This window comes from Salvelinus sp. IW2-2015, linkage group LG9 (genome assembly GCF_002910315.2).
Source record: "Salvelinus sp. IW2-2015 linkage group LG9, ASM291031v2, whole genome shotgun sequence".
Classification (NCBI taxonomy): Eukaryota; Metazoa; Chordata; class Actinopteri; order Salmoniformes; family Salmonidae; genus Salvelinus; species Salvelinus sp. IW2-2015.
Genome location: NC_036849.1, coordinates 2747019 through 2771454, shown reverse-complemented (window position 1 = coordinate 2771454; position 24436 = coordinate 2747019). Strand labels below are relative to the sequence as shown.

The window sequence follows — 24436 nt, the reverse complement described above, 5'->3', positions numbered from 1 at the left end:
ATAAAATTTGATTTGATAAGGTTCCAAGGTTGACAGTGTATGTCAGAGCAAAAACCAAGCCATGAGGTCGAAGGAATTGTCTGTAGAGCTCAGAGACAGACAGGATTGTATCGAGGCACAGATCTGGGAAGGGTATCAAAATTTTTTTACAGCATTGAAGGTCCCCAAGAATACAGTGGCCTCCATCATTCTTAAATGGAAGAAGTTTGGAACCACCAAGACTCTTCCTAGAGCTGGCCGCCCAGCCAAACTGAGCAATCGGGGAGAAGGGCCTTGGTCAGGGAGGTTACCAAGAACTCAATGGTCACTCTGACAGAGCTCCAGAGTTCCTCTGTGGAGATGGGAGAACCTTCCAGAAGGACAACCATCTCTGCAGCACTCTACCAATCAGGCCTTTATGGTAGAGTGGCCAGACAGAAGCCACTCCTCAGTAAAAGGCACATGACAGCCTGCTTGGAGTTTTCCAAAAGGCACCTAAAGGACTCTGAGACCATGAGAAACAAGATTCTCTGGTCTGATGAAACAAAGATTGAACTCTTTACCCTGAATGCAAAGCGTCATGTCTGGAGGAAACCTGGGACCATCCCTACGGTGAAGCATGGTGGTGACAGCATCATGTTGTGGGGATGTTTTTCAGCTGCAGGGACTGGGAGACTAGTCAGGATTGAGGGAAAGTGTAACGGAGCAAAGTACAGAGAGATCCTTAATGAAAATCAGCTCCAGAATGCTCAGGACATGAGACTGGGGTAAAGGTTCACCCTTCAACAGGACAACGACCCTAAGCACACAGCCAAGACAACACAGGAGTGGCTTCGGGATAAGTCTCTGAATGTCCTTGAGTGGCCTAGCCAGTGCTCGTACTTGAACCCGATCTAACATGTCTGGAGAGTCCTGAAAGTAGCTGTACAGCGACTCTCCCCATCCAACCTGAATGAGCTTGAGAGGATCTGCAAAGAATGGGAGAAACTCCCCAAATACAGGTGTGCCAAGATTGTAGCTTCATACCCAAGAAGCCTCGTGGCTGTAGTCACTGCCAAAGGTGCTTCAGCAAAGTCTGAGTAAAGGGGTCTGAATACTTATGTAAATGTCATATTTCTTAAAAATAAAAAGTATACATTTGTACAATTTTCTAGAAACCTGTTTTTGCTATGTCATTATGGGGTATTGTGTGTTGATTGATGAGGGGGACATTTTTTTGGAATCAATTTTAGAATAAGGCCGTAACGTAACAAAATGTGGAAAAAGTCAAGGGGTCTGAATACAAATGCACTGTATTACTTATATCATTATTGGCTCACTACTAGAGGATTTGTGTGTGTGTTTGGTTTTACTATCCTTGTGGTGACCAGAAATCCTCACAAGGATTGTAAAACAAGGAAAATTGGGACATTTTACCGGTCTCCACAAGGAAAAAGGCTATTTTAGGCTTAGGGTTTGGGTTAAAATTAGGGTTAGGCGTTTGGTGTTAAGGTTAGGGTTAGGTTAAGGTTTAGGGAAAATAGGATTTTGAATGGGAATCAATTGAATGGGAATCAATCAACAAGGATAGTAAAACAAACGTGTGTTTGTGTGCACAGAGCACAGATATTGGGAATGCCAAGCAGTGTGTGTGGAAGGTCTAGGGGACAGACCATGTGTGCGTCCCAACTGGTACCCTATTCCCTATATGGGTCCTGGTCAAAAGTAGTGCACAATATAGGGAGTAGGGTGCCATTTGTGACAGAGCATTATATTTATAGATTGGCAACTTGACCTTCACTGCACAGTATCAGCCATTTTAGTGTCGCTCCTCCAGATACTGAATACCGACAGGTAGCATCATGGATTTAGCTGCAATGCAGTGCACTCATGTTTAGCTTCAAGCCTAAATTATTATCCCTAGCTGTACTCGTACTACACTTAGTAAAGCAGTCCCATATATATCGACGTTTTTTCTTCTTGATATGTTGCATTTGGATTAATATAATTTAGAGTGAATGTAAGTTGTTTTATGGGTATGTTTTAAAAGAGGAATTTAATGTCTAATATCTGGACAGAACTGTGAAGTTTATGTGTCAAGATAAGGGCATTTATATTATTTTCATAAAACTGTTACATACGTTTAGTAAGCAACCCTTTGCTATGCTGTGTAGGTTTTATGTTAACAATTAAGCCTCTCCTAAAATGTTTTTAACTACAGTACATAACTGGTGCAAACCCTGCCAAGGACTCCTTCTCATAGCAGCATCCAGTTGTTCTCACCCAATAACACCTACTGAAACTGAAGAGGGGGAGTCATGGCAGTTATTCATAGTTGTGTTAATTGTATTGTATTAAAAGGGCAAAGATTCACACAAATAACAGAGATGCACATATTGTATCCATAGTTATGGTACATGTAATGATTTGTGCACAGTGTTCAAATATACTATATATACAAAAGTATGTGGACACCCATTCAAATAAGTGGATTCGGGCTATTTCAGCCACACCTGTTACTGACAAGTGTACAAAATCGATCGCACAACCATGCAATCTCCATAGACAAACACTGGCAGTTGAGTGGCCGTATTGAAGAGCTCAGTGACTTTCAATGTGGCACCATTATAGGATGCCACCTTTCCACACAAGCCTAAGATCACCATGCGCAATGCCAAGCGTCAGCTGGAGTGGTGTAAAGCTCGCCGCCATTGGCCTCTGGAGCAGTGGAAACGCGCTCTCTGGAGTGATGAATCACGCAACACCATCTGGCAGTCCAACGGACTGATCTGGGTTTGGCAGATTCCAGGAGAATGATACCTGCCCCAATGCATAGTGCCAACTGTAAAGTTTGGTGGAGGAGGATTAATGGTCTGGGGCTGTTTATCATGGTTCGGGTTAAGCCCCTTAGTTCCAGTGAAGGGAAATCTTAATGCTACAGCATTCTAGATTATTCTGTGCTTCCAACTTTGTGCCAACAGTTTGGGAAAGGCCCTTTCCTGTTTCAGCATGACAATGCCCCGTGCACAAAGCTAGGTCCATACAGAAATGGTTTGTCGAGATTGGTGTGGAAGAACTTGACTGGCCTGCACAGAGCCTTGACCTCAACCCCATCAAACTCGTTTTTGGGATGAATTGGAACGCCGACTGCGAGCCAGGCCTAAATGCCCAACATCATTGCCCGACTTCACTAATACTCTTGTGGCTGAATGGAAGCAAGTCCCCACAGCAATGTTCCAACATCTAGTGGAAAGCCTTCCTGGAAGAGTGGAGGCTGTTATAGCAGCAAACGGGGGACCAACTCCATATTAATGTCCATGATTTTGGAATAAGATGTTCAATGAGAAGGCGTCCACATACTTTTGGTCATCTAGTGTAGATCAAATTCAGTTTAAATTAGAACTTTTTTAAAAGATGAAAGAAATAATTATAATTATGTTGATAAACAATTAATGCTTAAAAATGACTGTGGGTGTAGATGTGACTGCAGTAGTATAAAGGCTGCACAGCATACAGCCAGCTCAGACTGAACAAAGCATTGATAAGGGAACAGAACAGAACAGAGCTTTATTGCCCAACCAAGGATGGAAAAGTTCCTTTGACATCACTTTACAAGCTGTATGCTGCACTTCTATATAATAAGACAGTTTGCTCTCCTGCGGTTGGTGTCCTAATTTTAGCCAACAAATTATGCTTTGGGACATTTTCACCGTCGTTGGTCCACTTCTGAATTCAAACAGTTTAACCACCAGGTTCGGAAGATAGAAAGAGCATGGCATAGGAGCTAACCAGACCGTGGAAGAGTGGTGTTAGGCTATAGTGATTCAATCTCATTCAAATTGCAACCCCCTCTTTATACTGTACAAGTGCATACCTATATATGATGAGGATATACAGTACCAGTCAAATGTTTGGACACCTACTCATTCAAGGGTTTTTCTTTATTTTTACTATTTTCTACATTGTAGAATACAGTGAAAACATCAAAACTATGAAATAACACACATGGAATCATGTAGTAACCAAAAAAGTGTTAAACAAATCTAAATATATTTTTTATTTGAGATTCTTCAAAGTAGCCACCCTTTCCACACTCTTGGAATCCTCTCAACCAGCTTCATGATGTATTCACCTGGAATGCATTTCAATTAACAAGTGCGCCTTGTTAAAAGTTCATTTGTGGAATTTCTTTCCTTCTTAATGTGTTTGAGCCAATCAGTTGTTGTGACAAGGTAGGGGTGGTATACAGAAGATTGGTCAAATTTGGTCAAAGACCAAGTCCATATTATGGCAAGAACAGCTCAAATAAGCAAAGAGAAATGACAGTCCATCAATACTTTAAGACATGAAGGTCAGTCAATCTGGAACATTTCAAGAACTTTAAGTTTCTTCAAGTGCAGTCGCAAAAACCATCAAGCGCTGTGATGAAACTATCTCTCATGAGGACCGCCACAGAAATGGAAGATCCAGAGTTCTCTCCTGCAGAGGATAAGTTCATTAGAGTTAACTGCACTTCAGATTGCAGCCCAAATAAATGCTTCACGGAGTTCAAGTAACAGACACATCTCAACATCAACTGTTCAGAGAAGACTGCGTGAATCAGGCCTTTATGGTCGAATTGCTGCAAAGAAACCACTACTAAAGGACACCAATAAGAAGAAGAGACTTGCTTGGGCCAAGAAACATGAGCAATGGATATTAGACCGGTGGAAATCTGTCCTTTGGTCTGATGAGTCCAGATTTGTGTTTTTGGTTCCAACCGCCGTATCTTTTTGAGACGCAGAGTAGGTAAACGGATGACCTCTGCATGTGTGGTTCCCACCGTAAAGCATGGATGAGGAGGTGTGATGGTGTGGGGGTGCTTTGCTAGTGACACTGTCTGTGATTTATTTATAATTCAAGGCACACTTGACCAGCATGCCTACCACAGCATTCTGCAGCGATACACCATCCCATCTAGTTTGTGCTTAGTGGGACTATCATTTGTTTTTCAACAGGACAATGACCCAACACACCTCCAGGCTGTGTAAGGGCTATTTGACCAAGAAGGAGAGGGATGGAGTGCTGCATCAGATGACCTGGCCTCCACAATCACCCAACCTGTCACGCCCTGACCATAGAGAGCCCTTGTTTCTCTATGGTGTAGTAGGTCAAGGCGTGACTAGGGGGTGTTCTAGTTTAACATTTCTATGTTGGTGTTTTGGTGTGGTTCCCAATTAGAGGCAGCTGGTAATCGTTGCCTCTAATTGGGGATCATATTTAAGTAGCTATTTTTCCCACCTGTGTTTGTGGGATATTGTTTTGTGTTTGTGCATGTGCACCACTACTTTCACATTTCGTTACTGGTTTATTGTTTTTGTTTAAAGTTTCACCGTAATAAAGATGTGGAACTTCAATCACGCTGCGCCTTGGTCTGCTCATTACGACGATCGTGACAGAATATCCCACCACAAGAGGACCAAGCAGCATGTTCACAAGATAAAGGAGTTTTGGACATGGGAAGAAGTGATGGGTGGATGCAAAACCCTTCCTTGGCGGCAGACGGACGGTAATAATTGAGGACAGCGACGACGCCAGGGTTTGCGGCCACAGAAAGCCCAAGGACAACCCCAAAATATTTTTTGGGGGGAGCACAAGGGGTGGCCGGTCGAGCCGAGGCAAGAGCCAGAGACCGTCAGGGAGGCAATGGAGAAGTTGGGAGAGAGAGAGAGATGAAAGAGATGTTGTGCAAGTGTGTTCTGCTCAACATTTGACCAGAAGATCCGGTTAGCAGTCTGGTGAAACCTGTGCTGGCTCCACACATCAGATCTCCAGTGCGCCTCCCCAGCCCGGTACGTCATGTGCCGGTTCCCTGCAATCGCCCTAAAGAGCCAGAGACCGTCAGGGAGGCAATGGAGAAGTTGGTAGAGAGAGAGGAGAAAGATGTTGTGCAAGTGTGTTCTGCTCAACATTCGACCAGAGAATCCGGTTATCAGTCTGGTGAAACCTGTGCCGGCTCCACATCTGGACTCCAGTGCGTCTCCCCAGTCCGGTACGTCCTGTGCCAGCTCCCCACACTTTCCCTGAAGTGCGTGTCACCAGTCCGGTACCACCTGTGCCGGCTCCACACACCAGGCCTCCAGTGCGTCTCCCCAGCCCGGTACGTCCTGTGCCAGCTCCCCGCACTAGCCCTGTAGTGTGTGTCACCAGTCCGGTGCCATCTGCGCCGGTGCCCAGTCCAGGCACGGTGTCCAGTCCAGCTCCAAGGCCGGAGCCTTCCTCTGCGCCGGTGCCCAGTCCAGGCACGGTGTCCAGTCCAGCTCCAAGGCCGGAGCCTTCCTCTGCGCCGGTGACCAGTCCAGGCACGGCGTTCAGCCCGGCTCCATGGCCGGAGCCTTCCTCAGCGCCGGTGCCCAGTCCAGGCACGGCGGCCAGCCCAGCTCCATGGCCGGAGCCTTCCTCAGCGCCGGTGCCCAGTCCAGGCACGGCGGCCAGCCCAGCTCCATGCCCGGAGCCTTCTTCTGCGCCGATGCCCAGGCACGGCGTCCAACCCAGCTTAAGGGCCGGAGCCCTCCTCTGCTCCGGTGCACAGTCCAGGCACGGCGTTCAGCCCGGCGCCATGGTCGGACCCGGGGTCTGGGGGGGGGGCTACGACCCGCACCACTACTTTCACATTTCGTTATTGGTTTATTGTTTTTGTTTAAAGTTTCACTGTAATAAAGATGTGGAACTTCAATCACGCTGCGCCTTGGTCACAATCACCCGACCTCAACCCAATTGAGATGGTTTGGGATGAGTTGGACTACAGAGTGAAGGAAAAGCAGCCAACAAATGCTCAGCATATGTGGGAACTCCTTCAAGAATGTTGGAAAAACATTCCAGGTGATGCTGGATGAGAGAATGTCAAGAGTGTGCAAAGCTGTCATCAAGGCAAAAGGTGGCTACTTTGAAGAATCTAAAATCTAAAATATATTTTGATTTAACACTTTTTTGGGTTACTACATGATTCCATATGTGTTATTTCATAATTTTGATGTCTTCACTATTCTTCTACAATGTAGAGAATTGTCAAAATAAAGAAAAACCCTTGAATGAGTAGGTGTGTTCAAACTTTTGACTGGTACTGTATGTGTTTGTAGTTGTCAGTGATCACAGTGAATTGTACCCTGATTTTACTTAGGTCTGTCTTCTGTGTATTTGGGTCATCCCAGGTTATCAGACTAGTGTAATCAGGGATCCCAGACCCTGGTAGAATCCCTTTAGGTGTATAAAGGACCCACCCCGGGAAAGTGTAGCTGAATATTCTATTCTATTCCCTCCTGGACCCGCTGAGAAATGAACCTCTAGCTAAGAAAATGTTGCTGTCTGTTGTGTTCAGGTCGCTGGTAAAAGCAGCGTTTTGGTATATGAAGGGTTTAAACATTGTTTTGCCCCCACACTGAGAAAGTGTATCTATCTGCTGTGTTTTGGACCCACACTAAAAAAGTGTAAATGCTGTGTTTGAGAAAATGTCTTTAAACGTGGGCTGTTGTATAATCCCTCACAGGGCCCCATTTGCTATTTTTGTGCCTGGGTCTGTCCGCGTCATGCTTGGGTATTTTCTCTGTTGACTAGCTCACGTCAATAGATATTCGAATGAATACTCAGTCAGCCAACAGCAGCGGCAGAAACGTAAGATTGATGAGATTTTACTCCTCGCTAAATCTGATCATTGTTGTTATTACTATAACCCAGGGATGGAGAATGGACCGCTGGAATTTGCAAAATGAGGTATGTCACATGTGACTGGCGATATGGGACAAGAAGGGAGTATACGAGTGTCAGGTTTGTATGAGGATTATATTTGCATGTCTGTCTGTTGCTTAAGGAGATACTATTTTCTTACCACAGATCTTGTGCTTTAACTGCATGCATCTTTAGTAGAAAACAGTCTCATCTTGCATTGGTGTTCATTCTGCATGCTGTGTGCTGTCATGCCATGGGCTTTCTGCCTCAGTGTCCCTGGCGCTATGTATTGTCCTTATAAGATGTATGGATGAGGGGCAAGTTTTGGCCTACATGACTGTCATCCCTGTTATGGGATATGTTCTGTATAGCTTGAACGTGATATGATGCAGTGGTATTATAAAGTCGTTTTCCATAACCTACATACAGTATACTTCCCAATGTCTCCATTCAACATGCTTCAGCTGCTGTATCATCCATGTCTTATCAGCATGTACGGTCAGATCCATAATGATTGGCATCCTTGATAAATATTTGCAAAAAAGGCTGTATAAAACAGATAATACAAATACTGAGCTATATTGTATGCAAAAAAAAAAAAATGGGTAGATTATATTATGTTAATACAATTGCTCAGAGAAAGAGATTTTGTTTAATGAGTAATACATTCAAAAAAAATACTCTAGCACCCACCACTTGCAAGGATAACCACACTGATCCTTTTTCTAAATGTGTTATGAGATTGGAGAACACATTGGGAGGGATCTTAGACCAGTCCTCCAAACAGAATATTTACAGATCCTTGATATCCTTCGTCTGCATGGATTGCCCAATTCAATTCAAACCACAGGTTTTTAATGGGGTTCAAGTCCAGAGACTGAGATGGTCATAGCAAAATGTGGATTTTGTGGTAAATGAACAATTTCTTTGTGGATTTTGATTAGTGCTTGGGGTTAATGTCTTGCTGGATCCACTTGCGGCCAAGTGTCAGCCTCCTGGTAGAGACAACCAGGTTTTTGTCTAAAATGTCCTGGTACTTGTTAAAGTTCATGATGCCGTTGACCTTAGCAAGGGCGCCAAGACCAGTTGAAGCAAAATAGCCCCATAACAGCAAAGATCCACCACCATATTTTACCGTAGGTATGAAGTACTTTTCTGCATTTGCTTTCATTTTTCAACTTCAAACCCACCACTGGTGTGTGTGTGTGTGGCCAAAGAGCTCTATCTTCAGGTCATCTAACCATAGCACCGGTTCCAATCCAAGTGACAATGCTATTTACCAGGGGCTCCCAAGTGGCGGAGCGGTCTAAGGCACTGCATCTCAGTGCTAGAGGCGTCACTACAGACCCTGGTTTGATTCCAGGCTGTATCACAACCGGCTGTGATTGGGAGTCCCACAGGGCGGCGCACAATTGGCCCAGTGTTGTTAGGGTTTGGCCGGGTAGGCCGTCATTGTAAATGAGAATTTGTTCTTAACTGACTTGCCTAGTTAAATAAAGGTAACAAAAAAAAATGTGGTCAGATTAAATCAAAATAGAGCTCTTTGGCTATGCACACCAGTGGTACAGTAGCATCTTTCTGTGAACAGTTTTGATATACCATGAATGAGATATATTACTGTAACGTGCGACACGACCATTAGCTTTACCTACATGAGGAATAGACTTAAAAGAGGTTGTGAAGTGTACATACTAAAGGGTCTGTTCCCTTCCCGCTCTCTCTCTCTGTGGTGCAGTTCAGAGGCGAGGTATGCATTGTTTCAATGAGGCAGGCTTATCTCCCTGACACCCTGCACTTGTAGTTCCTCCTCTCATTGCTTTAGTTGGGAAGGATGGAAAAATACCCAGCTATGAGGTCAGAATGACCTTGAGGAGAGATAGATCCCCTGTCCCCTCCCTCTCAAGGCTTACAACGTTGTCACCTCTGCCCCGATACCTCTGGAAACCTTCTCTCATAGAATGTTCCAAAAAGCCACCTTTTACAGTACACAGTATATACTGGATTCTCCTTTTTGGTCTGTCTGTCTAAGTGAGGGTTGCAAAACTCTATCTGATTACTGTAGTCTTTAGCCATATGTCAAGTGGGAGGATAAAGCACTTCTCATTTGAATATTAGTTGGACATACTTGCAGTATAAGCACAGCCTCTTTGATTTAATGCATGTTTTATCTCTGCATCTTGAGTCACCTTGGATTTGTATCATCCCCGAGAGAGACAGAGAGAGAGAGGGAGAGAGAGAGAGAGAGAGAGAGCGAATACTAGGATGGTTGTAAGAAAGAGAGCGGTAGGAAGTAACAAAAAGAGAGAGCGTCACTCATAGAATGTCCTAATTAAGAGTAGCTCAGTGGGTTTGAACCAGATAATCTTACATAACCTCGTTAAAGAGCACACAGCCTTTGATACTGAGAAGATGAGAATGATGTTCCCTCTGAGACGCAGCATATTGTGGAGCCCCATGGTATAGAGCTGAGGTATAGGACAAGATTACATCCCATTCTACAGGCCCTGGTCAAAAGTAGTGCACTATGTAAGGGATAGGGTGCCATTTGTGATGAAGGCATAGTAATAGTGCCAAGATCCAGATAGCCCCATGGTATGGAGCTGAGATATAGGACAGGATAATATACAGTACGCACATCCAATGTCTTTGAGTTTAGAGTCCAAGTGCACACAAATACAGTACGCACACACACACACACATTGTGATTGTGGTGCACAATGTGTGTGTGTAATATGAGGTACTATGAGGTAACAGTATTTGAGAGAGTCTAGTAAAGAGACAGATTTTTATTTCCTGCTGTGAACACTGGTCATTATGTACCACGTTTATTTGAGGAAGGAACATAAAGTACGGTATTTTTGTAAGTAAGCTATCTTTGCATCTACTGATGAATCGTGTATTCTGTCTTTGGTAGGGATAATACTTGGGTGTCCTTGAGGTAATATTTTGAGGTATGCAATTTCACGAATAATAATTTCAGTTTTCTGATATCTTTCAGATGACCCTTTATCTCCATATATTACTACATTTACATAACAGACATTATTGTCTGTTGGATATCAACCCTGAAGAGGAATCGTCATGGAGTCACTAGAAACTACTGTGGAGGTGAAATGCTCTAAAGAGGGTCTAAAAAAGACAGTTACACAGAAAAAGTGGGCAGCACCAGAGCCTACAACTGCCCAAACTAAAATGCCCCCTTCGGCTGATTCGGAGGGGGAGGGGTGGCACCTATGCCCACAACCTGAGGAGGACCAGAGTAGAACCACATGTGGTTCAACAGAAAAGTCTGACTCAGGGAACCTAAGACAATTAGGGAAATCACTACGCCAATTACAGGATCAAGCCTGCAGTCATCCTCATTACAATGTATTAACATCATATCCACCACAGGAGAGACAGACAGTTCCCTTTGCAAGACAGAAAACGGCAGATGGCTTGGTTTCTGCACTTCCGCTATCCCATGGCAACTGTGAAGGGCCCTCTCCTCAGAGGAGCTCCCCCAGTTTACCTGCGTCTCTTCAACACTGTTCCCAGTCAGGGATAGAGGAGCTATCCAAGGACGTGTGTAGTAAGATGGAGCAGAAGCAGCAGCAGAAGCCTGGGAAGTATGTGTGTGATTATTGTGGGAGGGCATGTGCCAAACCCAGCGTACTTAAAAAGCATATTCGCTCACATACTGGGGAGCGACCCTACCCCTGCGTTCCCTGCGGCTTCTCTTTCAAAACCAAGAGCAATTTATACAAACACAGAAAATCTCATGCTCACTCTGTCAAAGCTGGGACAGTGCCAATTTCAGAACTGGGTTCTTACAATGCCAACACAGAGGACCGGGGATCTTTAGAAGGAGAAGGAGAGTTATACTCTGACGCTGAGCAGAGCTCTGACACGGATGATGACTATTCATCGTTCTTGGACTCTGTTTCAGTCGAGGAACCAGATAGCACCACTGCTGTAAGAGTACTGCATCTCGTTGCCCAGAAACAGGGAGTTACATCGACATTATCTGAGGAGCGTTCAGCCAGGCTCCCGGAGATCAATGATGCTCAAGCTCCAGCCGTTTCTCAGGTCAGTCGTGCAATTCAATCCAGCGCCATCAAGCAGCGACTGGCACTCCGGCTCTCAGAGAAAAGGAGCAGTGACACTGACACATCTCTCTCCCTGCCTAGCCAGGGAAGCAAAGGCAGCACAGACTCAGGCTACTTCTCACGCTCCGAGAGCGCAGAACACCAAACGGGTGGTCCTCCCAACACAAATGCCAAGTCCTATCAAGAGATTATGTTTGGGAAGTGTTACAAACCGAACCCGAAACAGGCCATAACTGTTGTGACTTGCACTACAGACTTAATAAGTGATCGTAAGTCTTCAGAGCGAGGTGTTTCCCGCGTGTTCACACAAGAAAAGGAATCAATGATAGAATCGATCAGAATAAACACACATTCATTTACAAGGGAAGAAATGAAAGAGGCTCAACTAGAGCTCTCTGATTCTGGGCAGCTGGTGCGGAGCAACTCGATGCCCACGTCCTCAGCTTCGTGTCTGGACATGCCACAAGGCCTGCGAGGCAGCCACTCCTTTGATGAGAGGGCGTCCCCTGGAGGTATTAGGAGACTTAGGCGACAGGCTGCCTTTGAACACTCTGCACACGATGGACACACAGAACTTCCTGACCACTATGGAAACATCTCTGAAATTTCCAACCTTGGAGTAGAGATGGAATTTGCGACGAGGAAACGGCGGAAGGAAAAATGTATTAGGGAGGAGGAGGATGCAGCAAGCCAGTATCACACAGACTACGACCACTCTGAAGAGATGAGGGACTATGATTCAAAGCAAGCCTCTCAAGGTGCTCTAACCACTACTCCTTCAGTGAAAGTACATGCCCAAAGCGTGAATACACAGGATAGAGTACAGTGTGATAGACTGCACATGGAAATGTTGGAAGACACCTCAGAGAAGAGAACTTTAGGTAATGTCATCTCTGTGATTCAACACACAAACTCCCTAAGCAAGTCTCACTCTGACGAGTCTTACAACTACCAGAGACGGGAAAAGCCTTCCTCAATGGAAGTGGTGGAGCAAACCGAAACTCGAGATAAAAGGACTGAGATCTTTGCACACCAATTGAGTGACAGTAGATTGTTAGATCAATCATATCAAATGACACCTAAGCTAGTCCGCCAGTCCAACATACAGGTCCCAGAGATCAGGGTGACTGTAGAACCTGACAGTCCAGAGAAAGAGAAAGCAGCTGAGGTGAAACAGGTGAAGGCGAAGGAGCCCGATAGATATGTAGAGGAGTTCCAATGGCCTCAGAGGAGTGAAACCCTGTCTCAGTTCCCCCCAGAAAAACTCCCTCCAAAGAAGAAGAGACTCCGCTTAGCTGACTTGGAGCACTCTTCTGGTGAGTCTAGCTTCGAGTCGGCCTGTACGAGCCTCTCCCGAAGCCCTAGTCAGGATAGCAACCTATCCTACTGCTCCAGCTTCTCGTTTGACCGAGAAGAGAGAGAGCGAGAGTTTATCCCCAAGCCAGCTTCCCTGGCAGCTAGACAGGATGAGTTTGGAAAAGCGTTGGAGTTCTTAGCGGTGCCAGGAAGCGCCCACTCCCTCTCTGTCCTGAACCAGCGTCAACAACATGAAATGAGACGCTCCTCTTCAGAACAGGCACCATGCAACTCTCAGCGCAGAGAGCTCCCAGAGGTCCGAAGCGTATCATTTGACTACGGCAGTCTCTCTCCAATGGCCAAAGTTAGACATGCAGAACTCGGCGCCAGTTACTCAGAACCCAGACGGGGTAACTTGGTAAGACAGGCGTCCTTGAATGTTGACCCTGAATTTACACATCCAGTCCTTCCGCTAAATATTCTTCCTCAGTACCTCAGCAATGCCCTGTCGTTCTCAACCACTTCTCTGCTCTCGCAGTCTCTGCCAATGTTTGCCCCTCAGCCACCACACTCCGGTCTCTTAGTTCCTGTTAGAATACAGGCTCACGTGCCGTCTTACGGTAGCATTACATACACCACTGTGTCACAGGTTGTAGACGATCCATACGAAAACTCTCTCACTTCTCACTTTGCACATTTATCCACAAATTTAGATGCATTATTAGGACACCCCCGAGGACTGTTGACCAACCCAGCCCAGATTCAAGTTCTAGATCTGTCACCAGCTAAGTTTAAGACAGGCATCCCTCTAACCCTGACCTCCAGGACTATCTCCACCACCAACTGTGGATCCAGTGGTGGATCCAACAAGCGCATGCTATCTCCGGCCAGCAGCTTGGACCTGTTAATGGAGGTCAAACAGCAGAAACGTGTCAAAGAGGAGAAAATGTACGGTGAGATAGTGGAGGAGTTGGGCGCTGTGGAGTTAGGGAACTGTAATGTGACCGAAGAGAGCAAGTACAGTTTAAAGACAGAGTTTAAAAGTGACACCAACCAGGGAGCATCACTGTCAGGCCTTTCTTCTATATCCTCTTTGTCTGTGTCATCCTCACATCATTCTCAAGACGCCCGAGCAAGTGGAAGCTTCATCTCACCTCAGCAACAAGGGTCAGAATGTTCTGATTCCCCTATGGACAACTCCTCAACCGAAACAAGCCTACATCCACCCTCTCTGATGTCTCTAAATGATTTCAAAGAGTCTGGCATGGACTGCAAGGCACAGATGGAAATGATGGTGCAGTTAGTCAAAGGTCAGGGCATCCTCATCTCTGACGGTGAAAACACCAAACTGATATCTCAGTTTCCAAGTCTTCGCACAACGACAGTTGTGAGTTGGTGCTATCTGAACTACACCAAGCCGAACAGCACTCCCGACACTTCTCCTATGTCCTCTGTGTACACTACGTGGTGCGTCAGTTCCCATAACCCCAACCCTCCTAACCTCAACACCAGTGCAACCCTGGCTCTGCTCCGCTCCAAACAGAAGACTAACACATGGGTGTACACCATGGCTGCCATGTACCAACCTGGGACTGGGAAACTGGTCTCCTCCTCACTCTTATGGAGGCAGAGGCTTGAGCTGGTGAGAACCTTTATTGTTAGTGTTTGATTTAGTCCAAATCACCCTTACATTTCCATATTGAATGTATGTATACAATCCTTGACTCAGGTTACATCATAAACGATCTAATATTGTATAATATTGTAACCATATTACATTGTTAATATCCTGTATTACCTCACTCCATTACCTAAACATATCTAAACTGCATGTTAACAGAATGTTTATTCTTGAACTCCCGAGTGGCGCAGCGGTCTAAGGCAGCGTCACTACAGCCTGTGGTTCGATCCCACCGGGAGTCCCATAGCGCAGCTGGCCCAGCGTCGTCCGGGTTAGGGGAGGGTTTGGCCGGGGGGGCTTTACTTGGCTCATCACTCTGACTTTGGTCGTCAGTTGAACGGTGTTTCCTCCGAAACATTGGTGCGGCTGGCTTCCGGGTTAAGCAAACGGTTTGGCGGTTTCTGGGGAACGCATTACTCGACCTTCTCCTCTCCCGAACCCATCGGGGAATTGCAGCGATGAGACAAGATCGTGGGGAGAGAAAACGGGGTTACATTTTTATTTTTTATTCTTTCTTCGTATGAATGTTTATGTATCTATCTCATTTAGCTACAGAGCAAACCGGAGCTCAAAGAGCTGGATGTGATCTGCCATGGAAGGAAAGTGAAGGATGCCAGCTGCAGGGTAAAAGCAGCGAAGGAGGACTGGAAAGACCTGGAGGTCTCCTCGAAACAAACAGCAGCGCTAACACCAACGCCAACCCAGATCAAAATCTTTGAAGGAGGGTCAGTTATGATACTATCACATTAATCAGTAAGCAATAGAGTGTTCATTATAATGTCAGTTTGTAATGTTTTATATAGGGGTGACGCCTGGTGGTACAAACGATTTGTAACTTTATTTATTTAACCCGGTAGTCCTATTGAGGTCAGAAGACCCCTTTCCCAAGGGTGACCTGGAATTAGATGAAATATATGTTTTTTCACTTACCTTGCATGTCTAAAGCTTTTTATAGAACATCACATGAAGGATTGTTTCCCTTCCCTCAGGTTCAAGTCTAATGAGGACTATGTGTACGTGAGGGGCAGAGGCCGGGGAAAGTATATCTGTGAGGAGTGTGGCATCCGCTGTAAGAAACCTAGTATGCTGAAGAAACACATACGCACCCACACTGACGTCAGACCCTACGTCTGCAGGGTCTGCAACTTCGCTTTCAAAACGAAAGGTGGGTGTCCCGTCTTTTTATTCCATTGAAATGAATGAAACGAGAGGTACGGACGCACTTTGTGACAACTGATGATTTGAAAAGGGATTTATACATTTGATTGATTGATGACAATAGGAACATTTATTTCCAAAATGTACAATTGAATGGTAATGAATATAGTAAGCTCAACAAGATTCATCTTTAAATGTTTGTTGTCCTACAGGAAACCTGACCAAGCATATGAAGTCAAAGGCTCACATGAAGAAGTGTCTTGAGCTTGGTGTGTCAGTCACAGTGGATGATACAGACACACAGGAATCTGGTAAAATATTGTCCAATGACCAGTATACTATACTTTACTCCCTAATATGAATTATTCAAATATGTAACACTGAATTAATGACAGAAAGGAATTTGATATTATATTTGTCATAATTTTTTCTGTTCTTTCAAACAATACAGATGACATCCAGCAAGACTCGAAGACCGGGATCTTGAGCACAGCCAAACACCAGTTCTCAGACGCAGACGACTCCGATGGCATGGATGAAGAGATAGATGACATCGACGAAGATGACGATGATGATTACGACGGTGGCTCCACTCCAAAGATCCGCTCCCGGAGCACCAGCCCTCAGCCCTGTGACATAGCCTCTCCGTCGGTCACCGCTACCACCGTCACCCAGGTTGTGTCGTCAGCTCTCCATGGCTGTACCCTCAGTACCTTCCGTTCTCTCCCCAGCTGCCTCACCAACTCCATCGTGCCTCCATCGTGCCATCCCCATACCTCCATCTCAGGCAAGAGGACAGGGCCAGACCGGAGGACTGTCTTGGCCTCCAGCCTGGACAAGGAGCAGAGTGAGAGAGCGAGGCTTGTGGAGGAGGACTGTAGCCTGGCCATGCTGTCTCCTGACCAGGGATGTCTGTTCACCGGTCTGCTGTCCACTGGCTGGGAGTCCCCTCTGAGGGAACCGTCCCCCTCCCAGCTCCGCTACCCATCACCCCGTAGAGACCTCTCTCCCCGGGGTCGCTCCTCACCTCGATGGGACACCTCCCAGCTGAGGCCCAGCTCCCCCAACGTCACCCCCATCCAGCACCTCTCCCCGGCCTGCATGGAGAGGCCCATGTCCCCAGGCGGAGTGGACCTGCCTGGGAGGAGGGAGCCATCGGCCCGGGGCAGACAGAGGGTGGTGCTGAGGGCTGTGTCTCCACGTAGAGGGGGCTCGCAACACAGAGGGTCTGGCGATAAATCCATGCAACAAGCCAAGGCTGAACTTGTCCACAAGGGAGGATCCATTGAAATGGATTTGGTATGTAATGTAGTTGTATACACTATATTATACACACATGTTTAGATTGACTAGTATGCTTGTCCATGCAAAACTAGTTACACTGACTTCATTTCTTGATATAAAACATTTATTCATTTTTTTTCTCCCACCGCTGGAGTCCCTGCATTAAACTGTAGAAAAGTTTATTCTGGTAGTCACTATAACTTTTTGTTTTTAGGATCAGAGGAGAAGCACGCTCCCCAACCTGCCTGGTCCCTCCAGCTCCAGTTGTACCCATCATAACGTCCTCAGCCACCTTCCCCTACACTCCCAGCAGCAGGCTCGAACTCTTCTCCCCATGGTCCCTATCGGGGGGATCCAGGTACTGCGCTCTTTGCCCTCCTGCAGCTCTGACCGGACCCATCTGTCAGCCCTGTCCCATCAGAAGACTGAGCTCCACCAGGACAGCAATAAGGAGGGATCTGCCTGTGTGGCGGGCCCAGGTGCAGAGGACACAGTAGCCCAGCAGCAGGAGAAGGAGCGGGAAAGGGAGAGGCCGTCCCCCCACCAGACACCCTGGGACTCTGAGGAGGAGAAAGATCCTGTCTCTGTCCTCACGGTCAGGGACCCTAAGCAGGAAGAGGGTCTTCAGACCTGCACCAAGGCCATCGCCTCCCTCAGGATCACTTCTGAGGAGCATCTATAGACTGGGGTTGCATAGGGCTCTGGTCAAAAGTAATGCACTCTATAGGGAATAGGGTACCATTTGGGACATACACTACATGACCAAAAGTATGTGGACACCTGCTCGTCTAACATCTCATTCCAAAATCATGAGCATTAATATGGAGTTGGTCCCCCCATTGCTGCTATAACAGCCTCCACTGGACTTGCTTCCATTCAGCCACAAGATCATTAGTGAGGTTGGCCACTGATGTTGGGTGATTAGGCCTGGTTCGCAGTCGGCGTTCCAATTCATCCCAAAGGTGTTCGATGGGGTTGAGGTCAGGGCTCTGTGCAGGCCAGTCAAGTTCTTCAACACCGATCTCGACAAACCATTTCTGTATGGACCTCGCTTTGTGCACGGGGGCATTGTCATACTGAAACAGGAAAGGGTCTTCCCCAAACTGTTGCCACAAAGTTGGAAGCACAGAATCGTCTAGAATGTCATTGTATGCTGTGGCATTAAGATTCCCCTTCACTGGAACTAAGGGGCCTAGCCTGAACCATGAAAAACGGCCCCAGACCATTAATCCTCCTCCACCAAACTTTACAGTTGGCACTATGCATTGGGGCAGGTAGCGTTCTCCTGGCATCCACCAACCCCAGATTTGTCCTTCGGACTGCCAGATGATAAAGTGTGATTCATCACTCTGGAGAATGCATTTCCACTGTTCCAGAGTACAATGGCGGTGACATTTACACCACTCCAACTGACGCTTGGCATTGCACATCGTGATCTTAGGCTTGTGTGCAGCTGCTCGGCCATGGAAACCCATTTCATGAAGCTCCCGACGAACAGTTCTTGTGATGACGTTGCTTCCAGAGGCAGTTTGGAAGTCGGTAGTGAGTGTTGCAACCGAGGACAGACGATTTTTACGCACTTCAGCACTCGGCGGTCCCGTTCTGTGAGCTTGTGTGGCCTACCACTTCGCGGCTGAGCCGTTGTTGCTCCTAGATGTTTCCACTTCACAATAACAGCACTTTCAGTTGACCGGGGCAGCTCTAGCAGGGCAGAAATGTGATGAACTGACTTGTTGGAAAGGTGGCATCCCATTACGGTGCCATGTTGAAAGTCACTGAGCTCTTCAGTAAGGCCATTCCACTGCCAATGTTTGTCTAGGGAGATTGCATGGCTGTGTGCTCGATTTTATACACCTGTCAGCAACGGGTGTGGTTGAAATAGCCGAATAATTTGAAGGGGTGTCCACATACTTTTGTACATATAGTGTACCTTGGCGCTTCCTCCAGGAGCAGCTGAGCCTCTCATCCATCGTCCAGTCCCCAGCTTGCCTGGTCCTAGATCTGTTTATGCTGTCTTGCCAACTTCTATGGTCACATAGGAGTTGGCAAGACAGCACAAGCAGATCTGGGACCAGAATACACCCACAGTCCCTCTCAATCTCCTTCCTCTAGACAGACAGACAGGCAGTCAGACATACAAAATGACTTCATCCAGGCCCTTTTGGTTGGGTGTTGGAGGCTCTCCTCTCAGTCGGTTCAGGTTTCTGCATGCAAGTAGTGTAAAGGCCAATCATCTAACAAGCCCCTTCCCTCCTGTCTCCCTCCCACAGACTATATCTATATCTGAGCCAAGAACAAACCTTGAAATACAGAAACGACACAGACTTCATGCTCTCTATGAATTTCTCTATGAATTAAGAGTTTTTGAACATGTAGGTCAGCATGAATATTCATAGCGAAGGACAAGCAAGAAGTCAGTTGAAGTGGTGGCCACAGGTGCAAAACATGGTATCAAAGTAAATGCTTATATATTAATTAAGCTTGCATACACTTGCACACAAACATACTTATTGATGTTGATTATACTCCATAACCCACTCTTAACACATACAGTATGTGCATACACATGTATATGTGGACATGTATACGTGGACAAGCATTTCGCTACCACCGCAATAACATCTGCTAAATATGTGTGTGTGTGACCAATAACATTTGATTTGATTTGACTACTTTGAATATAGGCTGTTATTGTATTCATATCGAGTGATGATAGTTAAGGGTTTGATTATTGAAAAAATTGGAGGGGAAATAACAACAAAAGTATCTGAAATATGAAAGTATTTGAAAATTGAGTCTGACCAAATTTAGCGTAGACTTGCTTCTTGTCCAGTTTGGTGCTTTTGATTGAACAGCAAAGGTCTGTCCGTGCCTTTTCTTTGCTTTCCACCTATGTTTTGAACGAGCATATTAAGCAAGGGAAAAGTGAATATCATTTTGAAGGAACTTTTAATCAGAATTGTCTGACGTGACAGTGTTATTTACCATCAATGAATATTGCACTAAAACATAGCTTTTACTTTGTGGAATAATTAAATTGCTGATTTGTGCAGCTACGTTTAATGTAAATGTATCTATTTGACATGTTTTATGTTGCAGATTCTCAACGTTGTGTTTTTATCTTTATGCTATTGCACAAATAGAGAAGTGAATATTATGTATACTTGCGAGATGTCTTTATATATTAGAAAAGTACTCTCTTATTGATGATGGAAAATATTTGACTACTATTTATATGCTGTATATTATCTCCACTTATGCAACAGTGTGTCCCACTGACCGATAATTATGAGATCCTTATGATGTCATGTCATTGCTTTATAACTTATGGCTTGATCAAAAACTTGTTTTTGTTATTCTGGCCTTTGAAACCTTTATGAATTGAAATAAGCACTTTCATCCTAACTTTGATAACTGACTGAGATGGTTAGTGAGGAGAAATAAAAACAATCGTGTGAGCTATTGTGAGTTCAAACATTCCACTTCTTTTAAGTGATCCTTATCTACAGTGTCTTCAGAAAGTAGTCACACCCTTTGACTTTTTCCACATTTTGTTGTGTTACAGCCAAAATGTATTACATTTGGATGTTGTGTCACTGGCCTACACGCAATACCCCATTAATGTCAAAAAGGAATTCTGTTTTTAGAAATGTTTACAAATTAATTTAAAATGAAAAGCTGAAATGAGTCTTGAGTCAATAAGTATTCAACCCCTTTATTATGGCAAGCCTAAGTATGTTCAGGAGTAAAAATGTGCTTAACAAGCCATATAATAAGTTGCATAGACTCTGTGAACAATAATAGTGTTTAACATGATTTTTAAATGACTACCTCATCTCTGTACCCCACACTTAATTATTTGTAAGGTCCCTCAGTCGAGCAGTGAATTTCAAACACAGATTCAACCACTAAGACCAGGGAGTTTTTCCGGTGACTCGCAAAGAAGGGCACCTATTGGTAGATGGGTTAAAATTTAAAAAAGCAGACATTGAATATCCATTTGAGCATGGTGAAGTTATTAATTACACTTTGAATGGTGTGTCAATACACCCAGTCACTACAAAGATACACGTGTCATTCCTAACTCAGTTGCCGGAGTGGTAGGAGACCACTCAGGGGTTTCACCGTGAGGCCAATGGTGACTTTAAAACAGTTACAGAGTTTAATGGCTGTGATAGGAGAAAACTGTGGATGGATCAACAATATTGTATTTACTCCACAGTACTAACCTAAATGACAGAGTACAGAATATAAATATTTCAAAACATGCATCATGTTTGCAATATGGAAATAAAGTAAAACTGCAAAAAATGTGGTAAAGAGATGTACTTTATATCCTGAATACGTTATGTTTGGGGCAAATCCAACACAACACATCACTGAGTACCACTCTTCATATTTTCAAGCATGGTGGTGGCTGCATCATGTTATGGGTATGCTTGTTATTGGCAAGGGAGTTTTTTGGGGGATAAAATAAATGGAATTGAGCTAAGCACAGGCAAGATCCTAGAGGAAAACCTGGTTCAGTCTCCTTTCCAACAGACACTGGGAGACAAATTCCCCTTTCATCAGGACAATGTCCTAAAACACGAGGGGAAATATAACCTGGAGTTGCTTAGCAAGACAATATTGAATGTTCCTGAGTGGCTTAGTTACAGTTTTAAATTAAATTGTCTGGAAAATCTATGGTAAAACTTTAAAATGGCTGTCTAGCAATGATCAACAACCAACTTGACAGAGCTTGAAGAATTAAAAAAATAATCATGTGCAAATATTGTACAATCCAGGTGTGCAAAGCTCTTAGAAACTTACCAAGAAAGATTCAAAGCTGTAGTCACTGCCAAATGTGATTCAAACATGTATTGACTCAGGGGTGTGAATAGATATGTAAATGAGATGTTTCTGTATTTAATTTTCAATACATTTAGAAGAAAGAAATGAAAAAAATGTTTTCAATTTGTCATTATAGGGTATTGTGTGTAGATGGGTGAAAAAAAATCTATCTAATCCATTTTGAATTCAGGCTGTAACACACCAAAATGTGAAATAAGTAAAGGGGTATGCATGTACAGTGCATTTAAGTTTTACAATTTTCTTCCCTTTAATTTTAAGTGTGAATGTTCTTTTAGGTTTTAGGTGAAGAAGATGGGTGGATTAATTCATTTGTTTCCGTTACAAATGTAAATACTTGTACACTGAAATTCATATTTCCTTAATGTGCAGTTTTTTTTCTGGGTTGAATTTTCAGTGTTGAATTCACAACTTTTTATGTGGATTGTAGATATCTTTTAAGAGGTAAAAAATAATGGCTGCATTTTAAATATTGAAGTTAACATGACGTTAGCAAATTGACTTGACATTTACAGTTTCACAGCTGAGACATGAGTGTAGATTGATTTAAAATACGTTATACTCAGCTTTAACTCTCACCATGATGTCTGGGGTAGCTATCACTTTACCGACTCCATTTACATGCTATCACAGGTCATACTGTATGGCAGGGGCGATTTTAGCATGTAAATCTTGGTTGGGCAAACTCCCCCCAATTTTTTTTTTTTAGATGCATGCCAGCAAAGCCACTGCACAACACAACACTAAACTATACATGAATTACACTATAATGGTGACTTGCGGTGCCCACAAACTGTTAGGGCCTACATAAAGCTGAGCTTTCTTTTCAGCATCATAGAGTGAATCCTTACCACTGCTACACCTGGCTATCAGCAGAGCCTTGCCTGGCAGCGAAACAGCCTCATTTCTTTTTTAAATTGAATTAACCTTTAATTAACTAGGCAAGTCAGTTAAGAACAAATTCTTATTTACAATGGCGGCCTACCAAAAGGCAAAAGGTCTCCTGCGGGGATAGGGGCTGGGATTAAAATAAATAAATATAGGACAAAACACATCACGACAAGAGAGACAACACAACACTACAATTATCAGAGACCTAAGACAACATAGCAAGGCAGCAACACATGACAACACAGCATGGTAGCAAAACAACATGAAATGATTTACTGTCTTTTAAAAAAAACAGCTGATATGGCTGACTTGCTTAAACAAATGTCGTTTCTACTGACAATTGAGATGAACAAACTATGGCATAAGGTGACGGCGAGCGGATAAGAGGTAATCTGTCATTTCGATTAAGACATTAATGAGCGAGCTATGATGGACATAACTATTTGGTCAGCACTTTTTAAATGTACAGCGACAGAATTTAAGACATGGGCCATTCTTACAGTATTCTCCCTGTATACCAAGTCAGAACCGTAGGATAAATAAAGGGGTGCATATAAGCAGACAAAGTTCTTATAATATTCAATGGTACAATTTCTCTAAAACAGGCTATTGGCTACATGTGCACCACCAAGTCAGAACAGTAGGCTAAGTTAGGAGGGGGAAAGGCACCAAATTATTAGGGTGAGGCACATGGGCTACTAACAGCTTTCTACACAACATACACTTAGTATTACGTTCTTAGCTACAGTATACATATCTCCCTGACATATTACATAATTTATGTAGCAGCATACAAGACCCAAGTCCCCGACTTTGAATTCTGAATTGGATGACCATTCAAAACGTATTTTTCCAGTCGGTGCAAGTTTTTTTCAGAGTTGCCAGTTGTCTTGAACTCACTGAAGTCTGAGATTTCCCACTTCCCAGTTGTTTTGAACAGAGCAGAAATCATACTGGATTGACTGCATGGCCAATGTATTCAACCTTTTCTGGCCCATCGTGTTGAATGTTTATCCTTTTAAGCTTGGAAAAGAGACCATTAAACCCAGACTTGGACCACACACCCACTCCACTGAATAGCAGGATAGTGATTGCTTTGCAATGCTTGCAGTTAGCCACTGATTCCTTCCAAACCACTCATTGTTGAATTTGCGATTTCCAACTTGTTGTGTAATGTTTATGTCCAATGGTTGATGAGCACCGATATGTTTTATCTAGAATTTCTCTTAATCTGAAAAGGATTTGCCAGTAGATTGTTGACTTTTTTATTTTATTTTACCTTTATTTAACTAGGCAGGTCAGTTAAGAACAAATTCTTATTTCAATGATGGCCTAGGAACAGTGGGTTAAGTGCCTTGTTCAGGGGCAAAACGACAGATTTTTACCTCATCAGCTCATGGATTCGATCTTGCAAACTTTCGGTTACAAGTCCAACACTCTAACCACTAGGCTACCTGCCACCCTGCTGACTTGATTCATGATGATGACTGCTAGCTTGCTAGCTAAGATTTTGAAAGTATGATGT

The 24436-nt window shown here is 44.4% G+C and overlaps 1 protein-coding gene and 1 long non-coding RNA gene across 3 annotated transcripts in view; both read left to right on the top strand.

Annotated features, from left to right (window-relative positions):
- Nucleotides 1-20631, top strand: part of LOC139028223 (uncharacterized) — a 40677-nt gene extending 20046 nt beyond the window's left edge. Inside the window, exon 2 of the long non-coding RNA XR_011480407.1 lies at nucleotides 18730-20631. This is a non-coding gene — a long non-coding RNA (uncharacterized lncRNA). The remainder of the gene's footprint in view (nucleotides 1-18729) is intronic.
- LOC111968431 (transcription factor HIVEP2-like) lies at nucleotides 7516-20631 on the top strand. 2 transcript variants are annotated; one of them, XM_023993962.2, is made up of 7 exons: nucleotides 7516-7707; nucleotides 10661-14688; nucleotides 15277-15452; nucleotides 15717-15892; nucleotides 16098-16196; nucleotides 16337-17184; nucleotides 17384-20631. In XM_023993962.2, exons 2-7 carry the CDS (start codon nucleotides 10744-10746, stop codon nucleotides 17849-17851), a joined length of 5712 nt encoding a protein of 1903 aa, XP_023849730.1. In that variant the 5' UTR covers nucleotides 7516-7707; nucleotides 10661-10743; the 3' UTR covers nucleotides 17852-20631. The 2 variants fall into 2 exon arrangements, with proteins under 2 accessions (XP_023849730.1, XP_023849729.1); XM_023993961.2 differs by having other exon boundaries at nucleotides 7516-7761.
- Nucleotides 20632-24436: the final 3805 nt, after the last annotated feature.

What these genes read in the sequence shown, in the direction of transcription:
- LOC111968431 (XM_023993962.2), top strand. Translation starts at nt 10,744, where the DNA reads ATGGAGTCACTAGAAACTACTGTGGAGGTGAAATGCTCTAAAGAGGGT. An exon ending in GGAGGCAGAGGCTTGAGCTG is followed by an intron (nt 14,689 to 15,276) that starts GTGAGAACCTTT and finishes TATCTCATTTAG; the next exon opens with CTACAGAGCAAACCGGAGCT. An exon ending in TACAGACACACAGGAATCTG is followed by an intron (nt 16,197 to 16,336) that starts GTAAAATATTGT and finishes CAAACAATACAG; the next exon opens with ATGACATCCAGCAAGACTCG.